This window comes from Dreissena polymorpha, chromosome 12 (assembly GCF_020536995.1).
Source record: "Dreissena polymorpha isolate Duluth1 chromosome 12, UMN_Dpol_1.0, whole genome shotgun sequence".
NCBI classification, from domain to species: Eukaryota; Metazoa; Mollusca; class Bivalvia; order Myida; family Dreissenidae; genus Dreissena; species Dreissena polymorpha.
This window is the reverse complement of record NC_068366.1, coordinates 62,581,124-62,594,679: the sequence shown is the minus strand read 5'-3', so window position 1 is coordinate 62,594,679 and position 13,556 is coordinate 62,581,124. Positions and strand designations below refer to the sequence as shown.

The 13,556-nt window shown below is 33.0% G+C and overlaps 1 protein-coding gene across 10 annotated transcripts in view; it reads right to left on the bottom strand.

The window, feature by feature from the left end:
• Positions 1–304: 304 nt before the first annotated feature.
• The window catches only part of LOC127852959 (cadherin-23-like), a 28,220-nt gene continuing 14,968 nt past the window's right edge, over positions 305–13,556 (bottom strand). For 3 of the 10 annotated variants that reach the window (XM_052387041.1, XM_052387044.1, XM_052387045.1), the window contains exons 11-26: positions 13,135–13,250; positions 12,454–12,630; positions 11,750–11,893; positions 11,408–11,569; positions 10,824–11,035; positions 10,462–10,582; positions 9,859–9,929; positions 8,234–8,318; positions 7,002–7,133; positions 6,478–6,548; positions 5,924–6,062; positions 5,598–5,689; positions 5,250–5,321; positions 4,444–4,500; positions 3,772–3,951; positions 1,147–2,927 (exon numbers count right to left, since the gene is read on the bottom strand). In XM_052387041.1, the coding sequence (XP_052243001.1) occupies positions 2,852–2,927; positions 3,772–3,951; positions 4,444–4,500; positions 5,250–5,321; positions 5,598–5,689; positions 5,924–6,062; positions 6,478–6,548; positions 7,002–7,133; positions 8,234–8,318; positions 9,859–9,929; positions 10,462–10,582; positions 10,824–11,035; positions 11,408–11,569; positions 11,750–11,893; positions 12,454–12,630; positions 13,135–13,250 (1,907 nt within the window). In that variant the 3' untranslated portion in view covers positions 1,147–2,851. Of the gene's footprint in view, positions 1,111–1,142; positions 2,928–3,771; positions 3,952–4,443; positions 4,501–5,249; positions 5,322–5,597; positions 5,690–5,923; positions 6,063–6,477; positions 6,549–7,001; positions 7,134–8,233; positions 8,319–9,858; positions 9,930–10,461; positions 10,583–10,823; positions 11,036–11,407; positions 11,570–11,749; positions 11,894–12,453; positions 12,631–13,134; positions 13,251–13,556 lie in introns of those variants that run through there. The other 7 variants (XR_008036376.1, XM_052387042.1, XR_008036377.1 and 4 more) reach the window with 7 other exon arrangements.

Genomic DNA, 13,556 nt, shown 5'->3' with positions numbered 1-13,556 from the left:
AAGCGAGAGCAATGTTAATTAAACACGAAAACACATACAAATTGTATTCTTATCTCTTAAGCTCCTGTATTCCTTTTCAGGTTCTCATAATATTGCTGCTCAGAACACTACGTTAATGTAGTTTTAAAATACCATCATGTGAATGTTTATTTAGAGAACGAGACAATACTATTAATAAAAATAATTTAAGATGTAAAACTGATGCGCATAAATTAACAAGGTCAATGAGATGGAAATTCGTATAACCGTTATCACGATAATTTTTATACAAAACTAACGATATATATCTAGCTGATGTGACGAGTACTTTTCATCTGTGTTTATTTAACAAACATGTGCAATTTGAACACTACATATTAATTTATAAAATAACAGCACACCACACACTTAATTGTGAAGAGTAGACATATCATGGACTATTGCTATATTATATAAAGATTTTTGTGAGAAAATTTATATTATCATGATAAACACTCGATATGAGACATGTAGATACAAATATATTGACTGCTAAAGACTCGTTGTAAACAAAACAATGCCTTAATGCCTCCAATCCAAATAGGTAAATCGATAGGATGATCGAAGTATTCGTTAGTAAATATTTACAAAATAAAAAGCAACTAAATATTTCATTAAATAGTAACAACTGTTTAAATATGGTCGGTGAATTAAATGCTATGATAACACGAAATCATGATACTGCTGAACCTGTATCTGTCAACAAACTGTTCCGTAAAAAACTGCATTAACATCGCATATAATTATCTACACATGTGATTATATCTAAAAGTGTGTTGATACTTCTGAAGCAAAGTACTCTTGACTGTTGTTGTCAGAAGTAATGTCCTGCGAAGGGAACCCAATTTCATCTACTTATGTGTCAGGACTTGGTAATCGTCCATTCATTTCGTTTTTATATGCTCCTACATAAACGTCTGAATAAACGTGTCAAAAGCTTCGTGCGATGGGAGTGGAGTCTGTGGAGTGGTTTCGCTCGTACCTAACTGATGGGACGCAGTCTGTGCATGTTTATGCCGCTAAATCGGATTTCGAACCGGTTGTGTGTGGAGTCCCCCATTGGAGTATACTGGGTCCACTCTTGTTTTTGACCTACATTAATGATATGAAAACAAGTATATCATCCAATTGTAAACTAATACTCTATGCTGATGATAGTGCAATTTTGTATTCACATAAAGATCCTAGTACCTTTAGTCAAGTTTTGGGCAAAGAGCTCGAGTCATGTAGGAAGTGGTTAATAGACAATAAGCTATCCCTCCATCTAGGCAAAACAGAGTGTATTCTTTTTGGTTGGAAACGTAAACTCACTAAGGTGGACAATTTTAATATACAATGTAATGATCATGTTATAAAATCTCAGTCGCATGTAAAATATCTTGGTTCGATTTTGGATGCTGATTTGTCTGGTACTTCTATTGTAAATAAATATACAAAGTGCTTTCTTAAATAAAAGTCTTAGAATAAGTTTATGTAATTCTTTGATACAATGCCATTTAGATTATGCATCCTCTTCGTGGTTTTGTGGGCTCACGAAACAGCTCAAGCACAAGCTACAAAGAGTCCAAAATAAAACGGTTCGTTTTATCTACAATTCCCATAGTAGAACATCACTTGGTGTATCGAATTTTGAAGATCTTTGTTTATTGAACATTGAGCAAAGATACAAGCAACTTCGACTTAACCATATCGATAAGATTTTCTACAATAAATGCCCGAGCTATATGAAAGACAATTTTGTCAAATGTATAGATGTCCATCAATATGGGAATAGATCAAGATTAAATTTGTATGTACCTCAAATTGATGGCTTTACTAGTTCTTCATTTTACTACAATGGATTGGAATTCATTACCTGATAATATAAAGTCCATCAAATCGAAATTTACTTTTAAGAAACTTGTTAAGAAACATCTATTAAATGAAATGAAGGAAGACGAGAATTCCATGTATTTTTACTTTTAGATTTGTTTTATTTTATGAAATTGCTTATTTTTATGCTAATTCGTATTAGTCTGTGTATTATCATGTCAACGTTTGAAAGTCTCACTTTTTTAATATGTAAAAGAAATAATTTAAAGATCATGTCGTTTTTATCTTAAGAACTGAAACAAACTATATATTTATAGTCACTTATAAGACCTGTTTAACAAAATCCAGGGACCCCGTTGGAAATAAGCTTATTCATGTTTACATGTCTAGGCTTTACGGGTTATCCTGTGCATACATCATGTCGTTATATTAGTTAGATCTGTGATCAAAGGCACCATTTACACTTGAAGTTACAATGTTAGCTATATCGTAGTATTTGTAATTGTACTTAACATGTAACGATATTGTAATGCATTGATTATATTGAACTGTAAAATGCTTGACATGTATACACACATAAAACTAACTAACTAAGTCTTTTGTCGGGTTGTATTTATTATGCATTTCGTTGTTTTTTAACTCATCTCCTTTGATAGATGGTTGGCCCTTTTCATCGTAACCATTCTCATTCGATTCCATATTTGACGTATTGCACCCTCTCGAATGTTTTTCGCTTCATCCGTTACCTTCAGTGGCTCGCTAAACCTCACTTTTTTGGTATCGTAGTCAGGGTTTGGTTCTTCAAGCAAAGGCTCAGCATTGCAATCAGATTGCGTTTCAGTATTTCCAAGGACGTTGCTGCCATAACTTTTCGTTTTCTTCATTTCTGCGTAAGAAACGTGATCACTACATACAGGTGTTTCACGATTGCGTTCGATTGCTTCATCAGGCATATCTTCAGAATTAAAACCCGTTTGACGCTCATTGTCCTCGCTACATAAACGCTGATCAAGACTTTTCATTACCTCCGTTTCCGACTTGATGTCTTCAACTTTTGCTTCCACATCACCGTTACTGGTCTCAAAGTTTGTTTCGTCCTGCATAAGTATTTTTAATTCAAGGATGTTCATAGAAACAACTTAAAAATATAACCGAGTAAATTGTTATTACGCAACAACCTTAAATCAATTTATCGGATAACACCATGTATATGGAAACATATATTTTAATTTCATTGTTAAACATGGTCGGAACTAAAATGACTAAAGTTTGTACGTTTGTGTTCGCTGATCAAGACTCGCTTTCAAGCGAATTGTCCTTAGTCAGCGTTTCATATCGTTTTTTGTATCTTTTGTGGCTGCGAAGAAATAAATATTTCACAATTTACGCGTGACATTCAGAAGGCTTCTAAGAGTCACAACGTTTTGCAAAGTTTAAGCATAGTGAACGAAGCAAAGTCGTCACGTAAAAATAGGACAAAATGTGAATTTGTCTTTCTTAAAAAAGCACTTTCAGTTAGTTATGTGCAAATAAATAGTTATATTTAATAATCATAATAACACACGTATTTCTGTCTCATTTCAGGCATCACATTTGTAATTGATATGTCGTACTGGGTTATCTCTTTATAATGCCTGATTTTTTCAAAGGTGAACATATCTATCACGACCGAAAAAAAACATATCTACGAAACCGGCAAAGAAACATTCGAATTACAACGCAATATTTCAATATTTGATTATTGTCTTCGTACAGCTCAAGTGTAGACACGTTTAAGTTATTAATATAATATTCTGTATACCTTTAAACAGTAACCCATTCAAGATTCGACCACCACCAGAAGGATGTTTTCAACCAGTTGTGCAAATGGTCAGTTTCAAATTAGTATCGGTTTGAATCTTACTCTTCTTTCAACGACCGATAAGATTAACAATCTCATACCTGTTATACTGCCTGCTAATGAAGACCATCGCGATAGTTGTTCCAACCAGAATAGCAACCGCCATAACGATGAGACCTATCTCTCGTGCCCCCAGGTCCGAATCGGAATTTTTGGTGTCCGCACACTCGAGTGCAAAATAGAATAATGTCCGTATCTCTTCGTAGTTATTATACACCTGTCTGAAAAATATCTCAAATCACATTCTAGCATCCATCTCTGTTTTATAACGTTATTAACAAAACGATATTATTCGTTTAAAACTAGATATAGGAATAAAATAAAGTCATTGCTTCAGGATAAACTCCATGCAAATCGTTTGTAATATTTTTTTCTTTTTCTTCTGTTACATTTAAGATACGGCTCCTATGCAGCATCGACGCGCTTTGACTATACAAGACCGTGGGTAGAACCAGTATTTGGTGTCTTTGAGGTAGATCGAAAGTATGCTACCACAATGGGGATCTAACCCGTGACCTCCCGATTGATATTCGGACACCATATCGCCATAACGCCACGGCGAGTTTTTCCTGATATGACCCACACGTTAAATAAGTGAAACCACACCGACTTTATGACGCAAATACGATAGCCAATCGCATATGATATCAACAATCTTACATCATTTGTTACTTTAACACGCACACAATGACATAAACGACATGTCTGCTTACCTGACAAGTGTGCTGGTTTCGACGGACTTCTCTGTAGGAGTGATGAAGATTCTGGATCTAGAAAACACAAGAGCCAATCGTGACAAATCGTTAAATAATTATCCAATACAGTGGAAGAAAAAAATGATGATACAACCAATTTAAAGGCAAAAAAACGCTATACATTTACGCTACCTAAATATAAATAAAAAGTCATTCTGAACTGAACTTGTTTTCAAAAATGAATTGGATTTCACGCTTTAACATTCTTTACGACTAAATATATATTGTTAGTTTCAAGGTTTAATACACAATTCAATACATAATTCACAGACAGCAAATATTATTAAAGGAAATGTGAGTAAACTTGTTGTTTCAGTACTCGTTAACATTGCGATCTTAAAGGTTCTTTTATTTTGAACACAATATTTAATTGAGTCAATTCACGGACAGCAAGAATTATTTAAGAAAACGGAAGTTCAGTTGTTGTTTCAGCACTCATTGATATTGCAATCCTAAAGGTTCTTATAGTTTTAACACAATATTTGTCAATTCACTGACTACAAATTATTTACGCAAACGGAAGTCCAGTTGCTGTTTCATGACTTATAAATGTTGCGATCTTAAAGGTTCTTGCTTGTGATATATGACTGATTCAGATTTCAGAATAGTAAAAGAAGTCGGATCTTAACCATTTCGACTAAAAAGAACAGGTTTCACAATATAAAAGGTCTTTTTCGCTGGTACAAAAAACAATCAGATGTGTAAAGATGTGTAAGAAAGTGGATAAAACAAGTATATAATTGATAACAGAGAAGGTTACTCACCTGTGCGGAGACTTTTCGTAGGCATCCACATGTAAAATGACTACGCTCTGGTTTAAAATCTCTGAAATTCCCCTGAAAAACAAAAATGAAATACTTGGGTATAAACAATACCAACTATTATTTATGGCGTCGGCTTTCATACTATTCCTTCTTAGTGTATCGTGCTACTAAACGAGTATTATGATTTACTGCATTTAACCATAATTCTAATCTTACATTGTTCGTGTACAATCTTACTTAATCGTCAACGCAAATATGTTACCATTACTTTTCCCAACAATATCATTATCCACATTATGTCAAGTATATTGATATAATTATGCACATTTTTATACAGGTCCTTTTTACCTTTCAAATATTTCTTGCTTGTTTGTTATCTGACCTTTTTGCAGAGGCGTGTTCAGTGGAACTGAGCTAGTAGCACCATCTCCACTGATGACCTTGAAATTGTTTTGTGATACATTTTGAGTATAACTACCTTGCCGCACTGTTTGTCAACCTATTTTTATTAAACTTTTACGTCTGTGAGAATGTACTAGTTAATCGGAAAATGCCAATATAAGGTTACCAGTATTTATATAGAGGTCATTTAATAAAACAGTTAATGACTAGAGGACCATTGAATTTGATCTTAAACGAATAAGTCAAGTGATCGTGAACTGAAGATTGCTTACATAAACAACAGCCGAAGCCTTGTATCGTGGAGTTCCTTGGTCTGCCGCGATGACACCAAGTTGCTCAATATCTCTGACATGGTCTTGATTAACAAGACTGATTTCCCCGGATGAACCGTTGATAAAGTACGAATGACCGCTGAATAACAGCAAAACACGAACATAAAGAAAGCAAATCCGGTTTCGACAATTCTCACACTAAAATCACATTATTAACATATTAGCACAAAAAAAGAAAATACTTTAATTTGAAATGATTAAGATAATCTACAACAAAACATCATTTGTAAAAATAAATACTTCATGTATTAATAAACAGGCGCATACAAACATCTTGTAACGCAGGATTATTGTCTTATGTAGCTTAACGCTGCCAACGAGTGCTTATGAGTAATATTACCTTTCCTTAATGTATATCAATAAATCAGTGGCTTAACGCTTACTATCAATACTTTTACGACAAACCGATTGTGTTAAAAAATATGTGTATGAAAAAGCTTGAAATGCTGAGTGGGCAGATACATATTATTCTAGAAATTAATGTATATATATACTTTTGATCTAACCTTCTGGTTGTGAACGAATACTTCACAATTCCGTTGTCGCCGATATCAGAATCACTTGCCTGAAACATAAATTAACTCTCAATGATGCAACTAAAACAAATTATATCATTTGCATAAAATGAAAACAAAAACTTTTCGAATAATATATCCTCAATGGTCTATAACTGGAAAACAATCTTATTTAAGTTAAGAAAATTGCGATATAATTTATACTTTATTTCTATGACTGTGTTAAGAATTATCATCTTAAATGTACGTTAATCAATATTTGGTTTTGTCTAGATTTTCGCTCTACCGCCTTTTGCAAAAGTACATTTTAAGAGCAACAAACGATGTTTTTGTGAAAAGATGGACTGTTCTCATTTAAATGCAATGACAACATTATGCATGAGACATTATTTCATACTCGCAATAGTAAATGAAGATTAAAACACAAATTGAAATCCTCACATAATAGAAACAAGTATTATTAAAACAATGAGCTTTAAAACAAAATGTTCCACCATACTTACACGAACTGTTCCGACGCTTAGCCCCTTTTCGGTTGGGTTTCCTAGGTACAGTATGTACGTGTCAGGGTGAAATTCAGGAGCATTGTCGTTCACATCAAGGATGTTTATACTAATGTTGAAGTTGCATTTGACCTACATCAGAGTAAAAATATTGTTGTATTCCTCTATAATTTACACTAGAAAACGGACAAAACGTTTTGGAAAAATGTCGTTACAATAATGACAGTGTATGTTAAAAAAGTACCCCAGGAAGTTATCATATCTCACCTCAGTTTAATGATTTGTAAATGAATAATGCATAATACACATACAATAGATTATCGTCTATGGATCTATTTATTGAATAGACAAACGAAAAAACACACGATATTATGGACTTACGTGCACTAAAATGTCAAAACCATAACTGTATCGCATTAACCAAATTATAAAGATTATGTTACACAATATGCAAAAAGAGGATCGTGCTAATGTTTTGACACCCACTGTCATTGCAATCCTTTTGTTAAATGATTTCATGAATTAAAGGGGCCTTTTCACGTTTTGGAAAATTAATAAAATTAAAAAAGTTGTTTCAGATTCGCAAATTTTCGTTTTAGTTTGGTATTTGTGAGGAAACGTAATACTGAACATTTACCATGCTCTAAAATAGCCAATATATGCATCTTTTGACGATTTAAAAACCTGAAAGTTATAAAGCGTTGCAACGCGAAACGATTGAATAATTTGGAGAGTTCTGCTGTTGTAGTTATATTTTGTGAAACTACGATGATTGCTTATATAAAGTATAAAATACTTTCTACATTTGTGAGCGCGGATGGCCAAGTGGTCTAAATGGTACATACTTTAACTCCAGGACTCCAGGGGTCAGTGGTTCGAGCCCAGTTGAGGGTTATTTTTTTTTCTTTTTTAAAATTTCATTATCGATTTTTTCTGGAGCTGTTTATTTCCAATGCTTACAATTATCAATATAAAGCATTTAATGAAAAACTTCAAAACATGCACAATCTGTGAAAAGGCCCCTTTAAGTTTGTAGGCGAGCCTTTGTTTTTTGTATAAATCAATAACGTCACGTCATTTAACCCAATTACGTCATGTGGTTTGTCGCTCAGAGAATAGGAAGCAAATGAAATTGATCACAAAGTGCTGATACACAAGGGAAAGATATTCGTATCCGGATGTATGTGCTACAAGCAGAACACGATAACAGGATGTGATCAGTGATTACCAACCTGCCCATACTGGTAGGCTTGCACCAGAAATTCATATGTCGAAATGTTTTCCCTGTCTAAAACTCCAGTCGTCTTCAAAATTCCGCTAAAACACACAAAAGTCAATACAACGTCATATACGTAATAATGTTAGTAATGACAGTGCATGCTCTTATTTGAAAGACCTAACTAAAAATAATAGGCCAGTGTTAGTAGTTAAAGTTAAATAATTCGTGTATTAGTATCGTTATCGTTGTTTATCTTACAAACAAGCACAATTTTAGCTTTGCTGCACAGGAGCTAGTCTCAAGGGGGCTTTAGCTAGGGTGATTGCATAGCAAAGCATCGAATGATGCATTGATTTTTTATCAATAATAATGCAGACGTTCTTTTTATTTTTTATTCGTTTGCTATCTTATAATTCAGTTTTTGTTTATTGTACAGGCAAGCCGAGTCGTTAATGTGTTTTCGTAAGTGAAGTTTATTAACGACTTTGTTCTGTCTCTGCATTTTTTTATACAATAATCAAATGAAATTTAGTAATAAATAAGCTCACAAAAATGAACAGACGACACTTAAATGATTCAAATTAACAAGCAAATTAAGCTTACATATACTGGATATTTAAAAGCGACGGTATTTTATTAATTACACAAATCTTAATACTTGATACATTTTAGATATATATATATATATATATATCTAAAATGTATCAAGTATTAAGATTTGTGTAATTAATAAAATACCGTCGCTTTTATATACATATATATATATATATATATATATATATATATATATATATATATATATATATATATATATATATATATAGTACACTCATATACATACTGCAAAATGCAAATGTGCGATGTTTGATAATTAATAGTAACATTGTTTATTTCATTTCACATTATGTTATCTCGCTACATTAACATTTCATATCTCGATAATGTTCAAATAAATCTCAAATGCACTCGTATGATTCTAATTTGTATACAGATTTGAAACAATACTCAAATATTTAATGCTTGAAACATGTTATCTTAGCCGTACGTTTCAAAGGCACAATTTATTAATCTTATGAAGCACATTATATGTAATTTGCCAGATGATTTAAAGTGATTCATTAAGTATAGAAATAATATGGATTGAGGTTACAGCTTCATTTTCACAACTTAGCACCCAATAGATGACTATATGACTGAATAACGTTTAAGAATCATTCACGTGTTTCTTAATATTAAGTACATAATAATTCAGAATGACTTCTCGAAGTGGCGGAACCAGAATAAGAAACCCTTCAAACGTTGTCCTATGAATCAGCCGATTTCAACTTTTGTATATACCAAGCACACATCGTAACCGTTTTTTTAAATTATTGGTGTTAAAGATGAACAGAACAGAGCACAAATAAAGCTACTATAATTGTTGAGAAGTATGTATCACCAGTTTGTGCTGTTGTCATTGTCTAAACGTATGGCGATCGGTCACTTGCCTCAGATACAAGAACTTGTAGTTATGATAAAAACAATATCATGTTGTCAAATTGTAAGAATGTTCATACTATAAAAGCGCTGGTGTAATGCTATAGTACTCATCTTTACCAAAATCACAACACAATTAATCATACGTAATACAAGACCTACCTGGGAGATACACCAAACGGCACTGCAGCTATATTGGGTATTACTTTATACGTCAAACCTGTGCCACCACACTGTAACATAATTCATATATATTTTTATTTATTTATTTATAAAGTCCAAAATGTTGTAATTATAACAATAAAATATATCATTGTATTGATTATTGTTTGTATTTCGTTTTCCGAATTTGCTGTTTATCGATCAAGTGTAAAATACAAGTTTTAAGCGTTTAAACATTCTTGACCAATAGTAAGTTTTAACTGAACATTTAAACATTAAGTAATTACGTTATATGAAACTTTCAGACAGGCAAACGTACAGTTAATGTATCAGTCAATATACATCAGTAAACATATTAAGCAAATGGTATTGCTATAAAACTGTGAGATAAAAATAAATGCACAAATATTAACAACACGAAGCGAACCATGTAACTTGTGTAAATTGGCAACGGTATTATTCTTATAAAAGAAATTAGTGAAAAACTGAGCTCTTATGTATTATAGTTGCTCATCATGCAGCAATATTGATGAATCAAACTGTGAAATTTAACACTTAAAGATACTTAGAACAATTCAATGGACAACGCTTTTCTAGATTTACCGTCAGTTGAGCGACGTAAGTATCGATGGTAACTGATTCCGTGACGTTTATGTCCAGACGAGGGTTATCCACAGTCTCATTGGCTTTCCTAGCAACCGCAACCGTAGAAATTGAGCATCGCCTGAAGCGATACGTTCTTACATTAAATAATAAGTAGAATAAACAAAAAAATTCTGTTTTAACATAAATGTGAATATTTGTTTATTATGAAAACTATAAATCATCTAAGTATATGCGTTTTGCAGTTTATCTTGTATTTAAAACATTTCTCATCATGAAATTGAATACTGTTCTGATGTATACTTTTTTTTGAAAATGACATGTTTATCTTTAATGAAAAGAAACCAATCGATTATACTGACCTCGCAATAGGATTATTAGGATTGTCACAAGCCTGAACAACAAATCGGTAACCATCACATGGGAGATTACTTCTGCTCATAACAATAAACCCGGTTGTTTTGTTGAGAATAAATGGACTATCGTTATTACAATTCCCTGCGTTCATGGTCCCGTTAACTATCTCATAGTCGAGAAGAGCGTTATCGCCAGTATCCTTATCAGTTGCCTCAACCTGTTTCATTAAAGCAATCGTCACTATACGATCAACAACTCTTGAGGATTAAATTAGTTCAACAAAAATTAATTCTGCAGGATGCCGATTTGAAATAAAACCACAAAAAACAGCAGGACGGAAACCGAAACATTAGTAAGCTGTCCAAATTTCATATTGATCAACAGGGAAACACAAACAAGACGTAGACGACGGAACCTTGTAAGAATATTGGAACGCAATTTACTGAGAACTTCAAAGCTTTGGTGAAGAATGAGAGTTCCAAATAGTCGAGCATTATGATAAGGAATTTTTAGAATTCCAACTCATTGACAGAATGTTTAATTAGCATAGAATGGACATTTGTGAGATTGTCTTTAGTGCATGTATTACCTTTCCTATAGACGTTCCAGCAGATTGATTCACATACGTTAAACTGAACTCAGACAGATCAGGGATACCGAAAACTGGATTGTTGTCGTTGATATCCTCTAGACGAATGTTCACTGTTAGGTTGTTTTGACCTGCTTCACCATGTTGTGTTAACGGTTCAATCTAGAAAAATATATACAAAGTAGTAATTAATAAGTACATGAATGTCATGTTAAATGAAGAAACGCAATTATGCCGTAATGCATGCATATAAAAGTGATCTTCATGTTGCTTTTAGTTTCCAAGTCTATAAATGTTTAACTAGCATCCTTAAATGGAAAAATTAACCCAGTTGATACTAACAATAACGGTGATGATTTCCTGGTTTTCTCTATCAATTTTCGCCGGATCCTTTACATTCAATGATGCCGAAATGTTGTCAATTTTAAGAAGCTCAAACGCCTCTGTATTGACAATGATCCGATAGGTAATAAACCCGTTTTCGCCCTGAAATAAATGGTGTAATGTCAATCGCCGACAAAGAATTGTTGATATTACATGGTAGGAACACGAGCTGTATAAAAGCCTAAAATAAGACGTCGATACATTTTAAGAGAACACTTTGAAACACAAGTTTGAATCAAATAAACATGTATTTGTAAATTAATAGGAGAAACAACACATAACAAAACATTAGTCCAGAGGAAAAAGATGCCAATCATCCCCCACCAAACACATTTTATTTGTGTCTCAAATCTCCGCTTATGACAAAAAGACCAATTTTGATCTTTGACCTGCAGGTACCTTGAACATAGAGTTAGGTAGACAGGTGTGACACACAACACGAGATCTCATGATTGTAAAATTTTGGCCAAGGTTGAAACACCATGCAAAATAATCAAATTATGGCTTTGAAAAAAAAGCAGTTTTATTGCCAAATTTACTTTTGTTACTTGAAATCCATCAATTTGTGTCAATAGAGAGTCTTTGGACATTCAAAACGCGATACAAAAGTGCGACTACTATGTGCCGCCTTCTTTAAGGTTGCGTAAACACAATAAACATACTGCATCGGTATCCAAGGCTTTCACGTTATACACGTGTGTACCAACGGCTGAATGTTCTAATAACACCACCTCGTCAACATCCGGTCGGAAAAATGGTTTGTGATCATCTATGTCTATGACGTTTACGTTTATAGTTGCTTGAGCGGTGCGCGACTGTGGGTTGTCAACTTGATAAGCCTTAACAATAAAATGCAACTTTTATATTCACTAACACAAGAACGTCCACCTCTGGGAATCTAACAGGCAAACAGGCAACATGAATTTACAAAGTATAAATAAAATATAGTTTGGAATTACCAAAAACATGAATTCAAAGAATTTTGCGATACAATAAAAATATGTACTTTCAGAGAAAATTACTCAAATAAAGTAAACAATATTTTTATTGTGTTACTATTTCGTATTGTATTGATATGCAATCTCAATAATTTTTGATCAAACTGAGCATTGGTGTGTTTTTATGCCATGCTCAATACAACATGACGGAGTCTTAAAATATGAAAGAAACTCAGTACATATTCTCAAAATTCATAAAACATACACAGCATGTTATTTGTTTAATGATTTACAGCAGGTTTGTTTTTACAAAACAAAATGATAGAACGGATACCATAATTATGTTGTCTGAAAAATAACTGTATTGAATGCATCAATACCACCTTGTTGAACAACGACGATTACCTCGATGATGAGTCGGTAATTCGATTGTTTTTCATAGTCCAATACTTCCGCAACATTGACTGTCCCTTTGTCAGGGTCGATAGTAAAAAGGTGCGCACCAGCAGATGGGGTAATAGCTATAACAAAAGACTTCTAGCTGCACCACGAGATTATAAACAACAACATAATCTTTATAATACAACCTTTTTTCTGTTCCAAATTTTATTTTCCACGACAAGTATAACATACATACGTAGCAAATTACATACTTACATACACATTTTTCTTATAGTATACAAAAGTCCATAAACGTTGTTTTGTTTATGTACAGCTACTTGATGGATACATACATGTACCGGTACTTGTTGTACTTTTAACATGCATTCATATACAAATATATTTGTGTTATATTCCACTTATTTTACAACAAAAAAACACAAGCT